At 44.2% G+C, this 14,236-nt stretch overlaps 1 protein-coding gene across 1 annotated transcript; it reads right to left on the bottom strand.

The window, feature by feature from the left end:
• Positions 1–470: 470 nt before the first annotated feature.
• LOC137721052 (uncharacterized) lies at positions 471–6,720 on the bottom strand. Its single transcript, XM_068460173.1, has 4 exons — positions 4,633–6,720; positions 4,456–4,524; positions 698–768; positions 471–549 (listed from the first exon to the last, which is right to left on the bottom strand). Exons 1-4 carry the CDS (start codon positions 6,718–6,720, stop codon positions 471–473), a joined length of 2,307 nt encoding a protein of 768 aa, XP_068316274.1.
• Between the last annotated feature and the right edge of the window lie 7,516 nt (positions 6,721–14,236).

Raw genomic sequence — 14,236 nt, 5'->3', positions numbered from 1 at the left:
TAATCAATGAATGCTAAAGTTTATTTTGATTTAAGTGATTGTTTTCTAACATCAATACATTGTTTTACTTTTTTTTAACCAACTTAAGGAGGGGCCTTTTTATAAATTTCGGACATAACCTTCGAAATCTCAAAGACGACCATGTTTTAGTGGATATGGTGTTGAATTTTTATTTGTGCATCAGGAGTTCCAAACTCTCTTCTAAATTAATGTGGTAGTTTCAAATCCTTCTCTCTTCCCTCTCCCTTCATAAGGACACATTTACGCACTTTCTAGTGGCCCATGCCATATAATTTCCTTTAAAAATTTGTACCGTTTAAATTTCAATTCATCATTTGTAGATCTAAATAATTTTGAGACAACAGTGCAACCAATAACAGACGTCCCCTTTCCTGGTAAGATTCAGTAAACATTTAGATTACGATAAAGAATTGGAACGCAACACACACAAGCATTCCTGCTTTTTACCTTCAGAAAACTATACACCTTGTTTTATCAGAACCCCTTGGACCACCAGTGCCAACTGTTACAATGCCCTCATTTGTCTCCCTATCCAATAATATCCGTGATCAAAGGACTGCACATTTCAACACCAGCGGTAATTATTTATGGGCATCTCATATGATAAAAAACGTAAATTGATACATTAAATGTCATAATATAAGTGCGTTTGAGAAAATAACTTATTTTCACTTACATTATGATACTTGGTGTACCGTACTTGGTGTACCGTACTGTATTCTGTATTCTGAATACAGTGAAAAATCTCTGCTTTAATAGTTGGGGAAATGAAAAGATTCAAGCAATGACATCCGTATTTTATCATAGCCCGATTAGTAGAAACACAACTTTTTATATTCAACAGTTAAAAATCGGAGAATTCTCTCTCATTCTAATTTATATCTTCTTCTTTTTTCTTTTACGGTTATGATTAAGTCACATCAATATTTTATATTGATTTTTTTATAAAGACAAAATGACAAAAAACAAAATGTGAGAGAAGGAGAGTGAAAAAAATGAGAATAGAATAAAAAAGAATCATACAGCATAAAAATCAAGTCATGCAATGTACAAAACTATACAAAACTAGCTACATATAGACAACAATCATACATGTTTACCAGCAACGAATACAATCCAAAAACCAAACATGAATCCAAGTCTGAAGCTCAGATACCACCACATGTTACTTGTTTAATTAATGTCAAAATACACAACAAATAAGAACTTTTTTATTTTTTATTTATGTTAAAACACCATGGCAGAACATGGTGAAACTTTTATTAAAAAAGGAACAAATTTACAACAAACGCCCAAAACATGCACACAAAGCAAAAAGGGACCCTCCAAACAAAACAACAAACGCCCAACCAAGTGATTAGGCCCAAAAACACATACAAACCATAAGAAACCTTATAGATTCAGCCACAAACGCCGCTGCAGCTCCTCTTGAACAGCTTGACCCATCTACCCCGACGAACGCCAGAATTCGAACCTAACACCGCCTCAAAGAAGGTAGGAAAGAAGACTCCATCTTCCAGCAACCAGCCGCCCTCCAATTGCAGCCACCAAGAAGAAGAAAACAAAGAAGCAAGTGTGATTCCCACAAGCAAAACTACCACGAATGGCAAACCGAGGGAAGGAGGTGGTGCGAATACCCGAGCCAGATTGAACACTGAAACTCGACACACCATCCCGATGAACCACAACAATATGTGGTCAATAGTGATTGCAAACCGAAATAGGGGAAAATTTGATGAAGGATGGAGTGAAGTCAGAAAAGAGGAAACGGCAGAAAACATTGATTGATGATGGATGGGGGATGTGAATATGTAAGAAGAACAGGGGATAGAACAACGGATCTGAGGATAAATTAGGTTCGATGGCTTGTGAAGTGGAAAGATCAAGAAGATCAGAAAGGAGAACAATGGAAAAACAGTGGCAGAAGGAAAGGATGGGGAAAACAACATGAAGGAAACGGTTACCACCGACCCCAGCCGGAGCTAGGGTCAGCAGCCGAACTGAAAACCGGAAGAAAGAAGGGCAAACTCACACGAACAGTGAGAAATTCTCTCAGTGGGAGAGAAGGACTCTCACCGATAGGGGAGAGAAAAGTTTTTATAAGAACTTTTTGTTAACCAAACATGAATCCAAGTATAAATTGAAACCGTTGGATAACAGCACAAAAAAGTGAAAATATGACTTTAACCCTTCAAACTCAATTTTCTTTATATAAAATCCTACATAATTTTTTTACTCAAAGAAAACCCAATGACTAGGATCCACATAAGCAAATTCATTAACTTCATATTAATTCACACATTTTACATTTTTCACATGCCTAAAATACCCCTATTACATACTTGATGTAGACAATTAATTGTAAGGAAATAGTAAATGATTTTGCAACAAGAAAAAAAAAAGACATTAATGTTAAAAATTTATTGCATATTAATTTTTTAGAAAGGTATTGAATTTTCATAAAACTATTCGATTCAATTTTTTCACCCTACTCTTGCATACTTTTGAATTTATCCTTTTTTTTTTATTAATATATTAGAACATTGTATTTCATTATCTACATGCACATTAATTTACCTACGAACAATTATACCATGGGTGTAATTCGATGTATATTAAGAAGAAATGTAGTTCGATGTATATTAAAAAGAAGAAATAATTTACCTATATTAAGAAGAAATGTAGTTCGATGTATAGTGTCACATCCCGACCCGGGTGGGACCACTTCCCGGGCCCTTTCCACCACCATAGCACGATATTGTCCGCTTTGGGCTTACCATTCCCTCACGGTTTTATTTTTGGGAACTCACATGAGAACTTCCCGATGGGTCACCCATCCTGGGAATGCTCTCGCGCGCTACTCGCTTAACTTCGGAGTTCCCATGGAACCCGAAGCCCGTGAGCTCCCAAAAGGCCTCGTGCTAGGTAGGGATGAGAATATACATTTAAGGATCACTCCCCTGGGCGATGTGGGATGTTACAATCCACACCCCTTAGGGGCCCGACGTCCTCGTCGGCACACACGCGACCAGGGTTAGGCTCTGATACCAATTTGTCACATCCCGACCCGGGTGGGACCACTTCCCGGGCCCTCTCCACCACCGTAGCACGATATTGTCCGTTTTGGGCTTACCATTCCTTCACGGTTTTATTTTTGGGAACTCACACGAGAACTTCCCGATGGGTCACCCATCCTGGGAATGCTCTCGCGCGCTACTCGCTTAACTTTGGAGTTCCCATGGAACCCGAAGCCTGTGAGCTCCCAAAAGGCCTCGTGCTAGGTAGGGATGGGAATATACATTTAAGGATCACTCCCCTGGGCGATGTGGGATGTTACAATTTCTCTCTCCTCCTTCCTCGATCTCGAGCTTGGATTAATTCTTGAGTCTCCCTATCAGATACTTGAGCTTCAAGCACCCGATCAACTAAAATTGGCCTAACTTGAAAATTAGCAAGTAACTCCACTTCTCGATCTTCTGCTTCTAACCTCACTCCCGTAGAACGTAAGTCTGCCAAAAGAGGAATACGACTAGCGTACAACGCATTGATACGGTCATGAGACTTCCTGCTAAGTGCATCAGCCACTACGTTCGCACGACCAGGGTGATAATCAATCGTGCAGTCGTAATCGCTGAGCAACTCCATCCACCTCCGTTGACGAAGATTAAGTTCCTTCTGCGTAAAAAGATACTGAAGACTCTTGTGATCTGTAAAGATCCTACATTTCTCCCCATAAAGGTAGTGTCTCCATAACTTCAATGCAAAGATAATGGCGGCCAACTCCAAATCATGTGTAGGGTAATTCAACTCATGAGGTTTCAACTGTCGTGAAGCATAAGCAATCACCCTACCATGCTGCATCAACACACATCCCAGACCATTCAAGGAAGCATCGCTATAAACCTCGAAATCACCACTATTGTCCGGGAGTGCCAAAACAGGTGCATGAGTGAGACAATGCTTCAACTGCTGGAAACTCTGCTCACACTTATCATCCCACTCAAATTTAACATCCTTCCTCGTTAATCTCGTCAGTGGTAAGGCAATTACAGAGAAATCCTTAACAAAACGCCGATAATACCCCGCCAAACCAAGGAAACTCCTCACCTCAGTGACGGTTCGCGGTTGCTCCCAACTCTCCACAGCTGCGACCTTATGAGGGTCCACCAAAATACCTTGAGCCGAAATGATGTGCCCCAAAAACGCAACTTGATCTAACCAAAACTGGCACTTGCTAAACTTAGCATACAATTGGTGTTCCCTCAACCTTTTCAACACCAAAGTAAGATGTCGAACATGCTCCGCTTTCGACTTCGAATACACCAAAATGTCATTGATGAAAACAATAACAAACCTATCCAAATACGGTTGGAACACCCGGTTCATTAAATCCATAAAAGCAGCTGGTGCGTTCGTCAACCCAAATGGCATAACCAGAAACTCGTAATGACCGTAACAAGTCCTGAATGCCGTCTTAGGAACGTCATCCCTACTAATCTTCAGCTGATAATATCCAGACCTCAAGTCAATCTTGGAGAATACACAAGCACCTCGAAGTTGATCAAACAAATCATTGATACGAGGCAATGGATAACGGTTTTTAATCGTCACCCGATTCAATTGCCTGTAATCAATGCACAGCCTCAAAGTTCCGTCTTTCTTCCTCATAAACAATACTGGAGCTCCCCACGGTGAAGTACTAGGCTGAATGAAACCCTTATCCACTAATTCCTGCAACTGAACTTTCAATTCCCTTAACTCAGCGGGTGCCATACGATAAGGAGTCAAGGAAATAGGATTAGTACCTGGAAGCAACTCGATAGTAAACTCGACGTCTCGATCTGGGGGTAAACCAGGTAAATCATCGGGGAAAACATCGGGAAAGTGTCTGACTACTCTCACATCCTCAACTCTGCTAGGAACGGCCTCATCCAACACCACATGAGCTAGGTACCCCTGGCAACCCTTAGACAACAACCTTTTCGCTCGCAAAGCCGAAATAACGCCATGTCTCACCCCACTCTGCTCACCCACAAAAGTAACCACAGATAGTCCAGGACGATGAAACGTAACTATTTTCCCGTAACAATCAATATTGGCACGATAGAAATGCAACCAATTTGTGCCTAGAATCATATCGAAGTCAACAATATCTAACGGGATAAGATCAGCTGGCATAACCACATCCTCTACTATCACTGGACATCCTGGGTACACTCGATCTACAATACACCTCTCCCCTCTAGGCATAGTGAACTCTAAATCGTACCCTAGAGGTGTGGGGCGAGGTTGCGTCACTTGAGCAAATGTATGAGAAATCACAGAATGTGTAGCTCCACAATCAATTAATCCTCTAGTAAAATAACCAAGGATATTTAACGTACCCATAATCAAATCCGGATTGTTCTGAGCATCCTGCAGAGAAATATTATGAATACGCCCCTGGGTCTGCTGTCGTCCACCGCGACCTCTGCTCGTCTGACCACCGCGACTCTGAGTGCCACGCCCCTGACTGGGCTGACCAGACTGCCTCAAAGACCCCACACTACTAGTAGCAATCTCTCCCGGCTGAAACTGTCCTCCCTGAAACCACTGAGAACCACCTGCTGAAGCTGGAGGATACGACATATAGCCGCCAGGATACGGAGGATAACCACCCTGAGAATACGGGTCCTGGGGATACTGATACTGTCCCGGGGCATAAGGAACAACATCACCCTGGTAGTGGTAGGCACCACCTCGACCTGCCTGTCCATAACTACTCGGACCCTGAATCTGCTGAATCGGTGCAGGTGGTGGCATGAAAGTCTGCTGCGGCTTCTGCTGCTGACTCTGGGGACAATTCGCAGCCCGATGTCCCATCTGCCCACACGTAAAGCAACTACTGCTGCCACGCTTGCACTCACCAAAATGCCGATTATTACACCTGCGGCAAACTGGAGCTCTGCCTCTACCACCATCACCCTGTCTCTGCCCTCTGGCACCACCAGCAAACCTACCTCCTCGTCCCTGACCAATGACGCTGAGACCACCGCTAGAAGAGCTAGAACTAGAGCCACCCCTCTTAAAGTTCTGTGTCCTACGAGGCCCGAGCGACGCTTGACCTTTACCCTTGTCATCTTTCTTCTGATTACCATCTTTTTCTTCTTCCTCACTCTTGCTCGGCATGTTCTCAGAATCCTCAATCCTCAACAATATCTTGTAGAAATCCTGGTAGGTATCACAGTGGGTAGTAGTCGCCATCGAACGCCACTTCTTCTTAGTACCTAGGCGGAAACGACGAAGCATCTCTGCCGGATTACCAGCAACGTCTGGATGGTAGCGAGACATATCAGTGAACCTCCGGTAGTACTCATTCGCCGTCATCTTCCCCTGTCTCAGCTCGGTGAACTCCTGCTTCTTATGATTAATATACTCAGGAGGCACAAACCTTCTCCTGAACAACTCTTTGAAAACATCCCAATCAGTCCTCTCAGCTGGAGTCAAACGACGAAGTTCCTGCTCCCACCAGGCTGCAGACTCCGTACCCAGAAACCATGAGGTCGTCTCGACCCACCTCTCAACAGGAAGGTTCCCCTGATTGTGCAATACACGAAAAGTCTTCTCAATGTGCTCTAACCATCGCTCAACACCCTCATGACCCTCCTTACCTTCGAACTTATCCAATTTCAGATTATACATAGTCTCCAGAGGAGTCATCTGGGGAGGGCGGATCGCCGACTGAATAGCGGTAGCAATAGCTTCCCCCAACTGAGCAATATCGGGGAAACTAGGCTCCTCAGAGTTCGTGACTCGGATGGCATGTTGATGCAGGAGGGTAGAATGTTTGTGCCTAATAATTTGGATTTGAAGAAAGAAATTCTCGATGAAGCACATATCTCGGCTTACGCTATGCATCCATGAGCTACTAAAATGTATCATACCATTCGACCATTTTATTATTGGCCGGGTATGAAGAGGGAGATAGCTGAGTATGTGAGTAGGTATGCTGTTTGTCAGCAAGTTAAAGCGGAAAGGAATAAGCCGTTTGGGTTGTTGCAGCCGCTTCCCGTTCCAGAGTGGAAATGGAAAAATATCACTATGGATTTTGTGTACAAGCTTCCGCGTACACATAATGGTTTTGACGGCATTTAGGTGATCATTGATCAGCTCACTAAGTCGGCACATTTTATTCCAGTGAGGGAGAAGTATTCTTTGGGCCATTTAGCGGAGCTGTTTATCTCGAAGATTGTGAAGTACCATGGTGTCCATGTGAGTATTGTCTCGAATCGTGATCCACGATTTACATCTAAGTTTTGGGTGGTTTTTCAGGAAGCTTTGGGTACGAGACTACTTTATAGTACGGCGTATCATCCTCAGACGGACGGACAGTCAGAGAGAACTATTCAGACTTTGGAGGATATGTTGCGAGCTTCGGTGTTACAGTTTGGTGATGCTTGGCACTAGCGGTTGGATTTTATGGAATTTGCTTACAACAACAGCTTTCATTCGAGTATCGGCATGGCGCCATTTGAGGCATTGTATGGTAGATCCTGTCGCACACCGTTGTGTTGGTCAGAGGTTGGAGAAAGAGTCTTAGTGGGTCCGGAGATTGTTGAGGAGACTACTCAGAATGTTCAGATAATTAAGTCTAACCTGAAAGCAGCCCAGGACAGGCAGAAGAGTTTAGCAGATCGGCATGCTACGGACAGAGTGTATGAGGTTGGCGATTGGGTATTTCTGAAGCTTTCACCGTGGAGAGGAGTTGTGCGGTTTGGAAAGAAGGGTAAGTTAAGTCCCAGGTACATCGGACCATACATGATCACAGAACGAGTTGGTGAGGTAGCTTACAGGTTGGAGTTGCCTCCGGAGTTGGCTAAAGTGCATAACGTTTTTTACGTGTCTATGCTTCGACATTATGTTGCTGACCCGTCTCACGTGATACCTCCTCAACCGTTAGAAATTAATCCAGATTTGACGTATGACGAGGAACTGGTGACAATTATAGATTGGAAGGAAAAAGTTCTAAGGAACAAGACGGTGAACTTAGTGAAAGTTTTGTGGATGAATCATTCAGTCGAGGAAGCTACGTGGGAAACAGAAGATCGGATGAGGGATTTGTATCCTCGGTTGTTCTTTGATCACTAGGGGTTTATAATTTGGTTGTTTTGAATTTCGGGACGAAATTCTAATAAGGTGGGTAGGTTGTGACAGCCCGTCCCAGAAACATTTTAACGTACGTGTGAAAAGATGAAATTGCCCCTAGTTTGATTTCTTTACGTTCATTTGTTATTTTTGAGTTTGGTTGGCATGTTTGGAGCCACACACACACTCCCATACTCCACACTTTTCTGTCCCTTTCCCTGTGATCCTCCCGAGCCCCATTTCCCTTCCCTTTCACCATATACGTACGGACACACACCCAAAACCCATCAAACACCCACAGATCGAGAAAACCAAGGCTATATTCGAGCTCGTGAGGTTTGTGGGAGTCCAACCGTACCATTTTTAGGTAAGAACACTACCGTTTTCACGTTGAAACCATAACGTCCGATTTCGAACACTGTTCATGCACACGTGATTTTTCACGTTTTAGGGAGATTGAAGCTTGTAGGAAGCTTGGTGAGGTCCCAAGGAGGCTCGGAGTGGTTCGTTTGAAGGATTTGGACGTCGGGATCACTGGTTTCGAAGTTGGCCGGAGTTGGATTGTTTTGACAGGTGAGATTTCGTGGTTTTTAACCCTTAAAAGTGGTATAATTGTGTTCCCCTAGTTCTAAGCTTCATTTTGGTACCAATTTTGTCAAATTTGAGTGAAAAACGAAGGAGATATCGAAGTTTGAAAATTTTCCAGTTTTCTGGCGCCGGCGACGGTGCCGGAGGCTCGCCGGAGAAGGAGACGGAATATTCCCTACGGCGTCAATTGACGCCGTCAGCGTGCCAGGCACGTGCCTTGGTCGGCGCGTGCGACGGTGGAAAATTTTTCTAAAAATTTGGGTGTGATCCTGAGGTTGAGTAGAGCACGTTGGTATATTCATTTGCCCCATTTGAGCATTGTATGAGAAGTTATTACGAAAGGTAGGTTATGTGCTTTAAAATTAACGTTTTTATAGTTGTTTCGCATATAAGTGAAACGTATCCCGAGGACGAGCGTGGTCACTCGAGGCAGGGGGGCTACGACCCTTCCACATACCAGTGAGTGGGCTTTTGGTTTTCCGTATATACCTATATACTTATATTTTCCCAGAAATTAAATTGAATTGTTATTTGCCATATGCCATGCATTACATTATCGTTATTCATGCATCGTTGGTAGCATTAGTAGTTGCATATATATATACATATGCATATCGGGTGCTGTGGACGCACAGGTAAGTGCCAGGTAAGTGTTATTCATGTTTATATTCAGTAGCGATTAGAGATGCTTAGAGAGCTCATAACCTGCACCCCCGGTGTTAGTACTCCTGCCCAGAGTAGGGCTGACACACCCCGACCGAGATCGGAGCGTGCTGGCCGTCACACGAAGGTGACGTAGCCATGTGCACGTGCGGAAGCTAATAAAGTAGTAATAAAAGGTACGAATAATTAAAAACTAGCATACAAAGTACTAGAATAAGTGCTAGTATGTGCGGTACAATAATTCAGAGCAGGTCTATAGCAGTCCAAATGAAACGACAATAGTGGTACGCTCGAAGGCGACCCTACAATGGTGAGTGTCTGTCAGAAACGCCGAAAAACCCTCTGGGGAAACCACCGCAACGGCTAAGCAACTAGAACCTGGAGGGGCGCAAAACAAAAGCGTGAGTGGGCAAAAACAAAGCTCTTTGAAAATCATTTAGCAAAATACATTCTAACCCCTCGCCGTAAAACCTGTATACTTCCCAGAAAATATATATACGCATAGTACATGTGTTAAGCATGCTCAAATATATGCCATATGCTCGATAATATGCCATGCCGACATCTCATAAAGATATGCAAGTGCTCAGGTATAATCATATCCACATCGTGTAATCTGGCAGCCGGAGTCACCTAACGTGACCTGTACGGCTGCATATAGAGCTCTAATCTCCATCTCAATATCTGAACCTGACCACGAGTCGGAACCACCTAAAGTGGTCTGTACGACAGGACTGGGTGTAAATAAGTGCTACGATCACGTGAAGCCTGGGCGAATAATCGCGGGTCACCTACGAGTCGGAACCACCTAATGTGGTCTGTACGACAGGCCTGTGCACCTAGCTTGGATCCAAGCTGAGCCTAAGGTGCGGGAGGTGAACATCACGTGAAGGCTTGTGCCCTGCTCAGGGCGGGAGCACTAACACCGGGGGTACAGGTTATGAGCTCTCTAGGCATTTCAAACAACTGCTGAAAGTAAATGCGAATACCACTTACCTGGCACTTACCTGTGCGTCCACAGCACCCAATATGCATATATATATGTATGCCACTACTAATGCGTGCAATGATGCATAAACGATAATAATAACATGCATGGCATAAGGCAAATAACCCTTTTTAAATCAATTTCTGGGAATATAAATGTATATAGGTATATACGGAAAACAAAAGCCCACTCACTGATACGTGGAAGGGTCGTAGCCCCCCTGTCTCGCGTGTGCACGCTCGTCCTCGGGGTACGTGTCACCTAAATGCGAAACAACTATAAAAACGTTAACTTTAAAGCACATAACCCAATTCTCGTAAAAACTTCTCATACATTACTCAAAATGGACAAATGAATATACCAACGTGCTCTACACAACCTCAGGATCACAACCATATTTTTAAAATAATTTTTGGACCCCGCACGCGCCCCCACGCGCCAGGACAGGCACGGACCCACGCGCCCCCACGCGCGGCCACGTGCCAGGCACACTGACGGTGTCAACAGACGCCGTCAGGAATATTCCGTTAAACTGACGGAATATTCTGTCAAAACTAACCGGATCCGTTAACGGCGTTAGGAATATTCCGTCAGAATTGACGGAATATTCCGTCGCCTTCTTCATTCGATCGCCGGCGACGTCGCCGGCGCCGGAAACTGGGAAAACCTGCAACTTGGGTTTTCTCGCTCAATTTTCATCCGTTTTTCGTGATTCTTGGACCAAATGAAAGCCCTAGACTAGTAGAACATGTCCCAACAAGTTTTAAGGGCTAAAACTAAGAGATTATACCTGTGCAAATTCTTCAAAACCGGCCAACTTCGAACAGGACGATCCCGACGTCCAATTTTGTCCAACGAAGCACTCCGAGGCTCCTTGGGACCTCACCAACACATCTACAAGCTTCAAAAGCCCAAAAACTCAATGTACAAATCTTGCATGAACAGTACTCAATTCGGCCATTGATGAAACGACGTGAAAACGAAGTGTTTCTCACCTGAAAAGGGTATGGCTGAGCTCGTCTCGACCTCACGAGTCGAATGGTGTAGTTGGTTCCTTCGATCTGCTAAGGTTTGAGTGTTTTTGATGTTTGTCCGTACTTCGAAGGGAGAAGAAGAAGAAAGGAAGAGAGAGAGAGAGACACGGGACAGAGGTAGAGGGAGAGGGAGAGTGTGACAGTGTGTGTGTGTGAGTGGTCCAACCTCTACCACCCCACACAAACAACCCACAACGTGACAAAAAAACGAACTAGGGGCAAAAATTGTAATTTCACACGTGCGTTTCGAAAGTTCCGGGACGGGATGTCACAACCTTCCCACCTTAATAGAATTTCGTCCCGAAATTCAAAATAACCAAGTAACAGCCCCTAGTGGTCAAAGAACAAACGAGGATACAAATCCCTCATTCGATCTTCTGTCTCCCACGTTGCTTCCTCAACTGAATGGTTTCTCCACAAAACCTTCACCAAATTCACCGTCTTGTTCCTCAAACTCTTCTCTTTCCAATCAATGATCGTCACCGGTTCCTCATCATACGTCAAATCTGGGTTAATCTCAAGCGGTTGAGGAGGTATCACATGAGATGGATCAGCAACATAGTGTCGGAGCATAGACACGTGAAAAACATTATGCACTCTAGCCAACTCTGGAGGTAACTCCAACCTGTAAGCTACCTCACCGACTCGTTCTGTGACCACGTATGGTCCAATGTACCGGGGGCTCAACTTCCCTTTCTTTCCGAACCGCACAACACCTCTCCACGGTGAAAGCTTCAGAAATACCCAATCTCCGACCTCATATGTTCTGTCTGTAGCATGCCGATCCGCTAAACTTTTCTGCCTGTCCTGAGCTGCTTTCAAGTTAGACTTGATTACCTGAACATTCCGAGTAGTCTCCTCGACAATCTCCGGACCCACTAAAACTCTTTCTCCAACCTCTGACCAACACAACGGTGTGCGACAAGCTCTGCCATACAAGGCCTCAAATGGCGCCATGCCAATGCTCGAATGAAAACTATTGTTGTAAGCAAATTCCATCAAATCTAACCGCTGGTGCCAAGCATCACCAAACTGCAACACCGAAGCTCGCAGCATATCCTCCAAAGTCTGAATAGTTCTCTCTGACTGTCCATCAGTCTGGGGATGATACGCCGTACTATAAAGTAATCTCGTGCCCAAAGCTTCCTGAAAAGCCACCCAAAACTTAGATGTGAACCGTGGGTCACGATCCGAGACAATACTCACTGGGACACCATGATACTTCACCACCTTCGAGATGAACAACTCCGCTAAACGGCTCAAAGAATACTTCTCTCTCACTGGAATAAAATGAGCCGACTTAGTGAGTCGATCAACTATCACCCAAATACCGTCAAAGCCATTTTGTGTACGCGGCAACTTGTACACGAAATCCATGGTGATATTTTCCCATTTCCACTCTGGAACGGGAAGTGGCTGCAACAACCCAAACGGCTTCTTCCTCTCTGCTTTAACCTGCTGACAAACAGCACACCTGCTCACATACTCGGCTATCTCCCTCTTCATACCCGGCCAATAATAAAATGGTCGAATGGTATGGTACATTTTAGTAGCTCCTGGATGCATGGCATAAGCCGAGATATGTGCTTCATCGAGAATTTCCTTCTTCAACTCCACACTATTAGGCACGAACATTCTACCCTCTAGCATTAACATGCCATCCGAATCTCGAACTCTGAGATCTCGCCTCTTTCCTTGCTCTCGAGCTTGAATAAGTTCTTGAGTCTCCTGATGTGACATTTGGTATCAGAGCCTAACCCTGGTCGCGTGTGTGCCGACGAGGACGTCGGGCCCTTAAGGGGGGTGGATTGTGACATCCCACATCGACCAGGGGAGTGATCCTTAAATGTATATTCTCATCCCTACCTAGCACGAGGCCTTTTGGGAGCTCACTGGCTTCGGGTTCCATTGGAACTCCGAAGTTAAGCGAGAAGGGGGCTAGAGCAATCTCATGATGGGTGACCCACTGGGAAGTTGCTCGTGAGTTCCCAAAAACAAAACCGTGAGGGCGTAGTTGGGGCCCAAAGCGGACAATATCGTGCTACGGTGGTGGAGCGGGCCCGGGAAGTGATCCGCCCCGGGCCGGGATGTGACAAGGGCACAGTCCTTCACGTGATGTTCACCTCCCGCACCACACGCTCAGCTTGGATCCAAGTTAGGTGCACAGTCCTGTCGTACAGACCACATTAGGTGGTTTCGACTCGTAGGTGACCCGCGATTATTCACACAGCCTTCACGTGATCGTAGCACTAGAGCGTTTATATGTATTACACCCAGGCCTGTCGTACAGACCACTTTAGGTGGTTCCGACTCGTGGACAGGTTTAGTTATTGATATTGAGATTTGAGCTCTAGATGCAGCCGTACAGGTCACGTTAGGTGACTCCGGCTGCCAGACTACATGTTCTTGATATGATTTATCTACAAGTTAGAGAAATGTTATTTGGTTGGGTGTAGTATAAATTTTTTTAATAATTGGAAAAATTAAATATAGCTAGGTGTTGTGTAATTTTTTGTATATATAATTAGAACAAATTAATTTACCTACCTACTCTTTGAAATATTCTTTTCCAATGATGCAAAATGTTCATTACCTAACTACAAATTAATTTCCAATAATTTACCTACAACAATTATACCATGGGTGTAATGTAACATCTTTCTTTACAAAGATACAAAATATTGCATGTACCAATAACAAAACTTGCCTAACATAAGTACTTGTACATGGAAAATAATTTACCTATAACAAAAGAAATGCAGTTTGATGTATAAAATCAACAATATTATGTTCCACTCATGTTTATACAACAACAAAA

Source organism: Pyrus communis, chromosome 16 (genome assembly GCF_963583255.1).
Source record: "Pyrus communis chromosome 16, drPyrComm1.1, whole genome shotgun sequence".
Lineage (NCBI taxonomy): Eukaryota > Viridiplantae > Streptophyta > Magnoliopsida > Rosales > Rosaceae > Pyrus > Pyrus communis.
The sequence above is the reverse complement of the archived record's forward strand: the minus strand, read 5'-3'. Positions and strand labels throughout refer to the sequence as shown.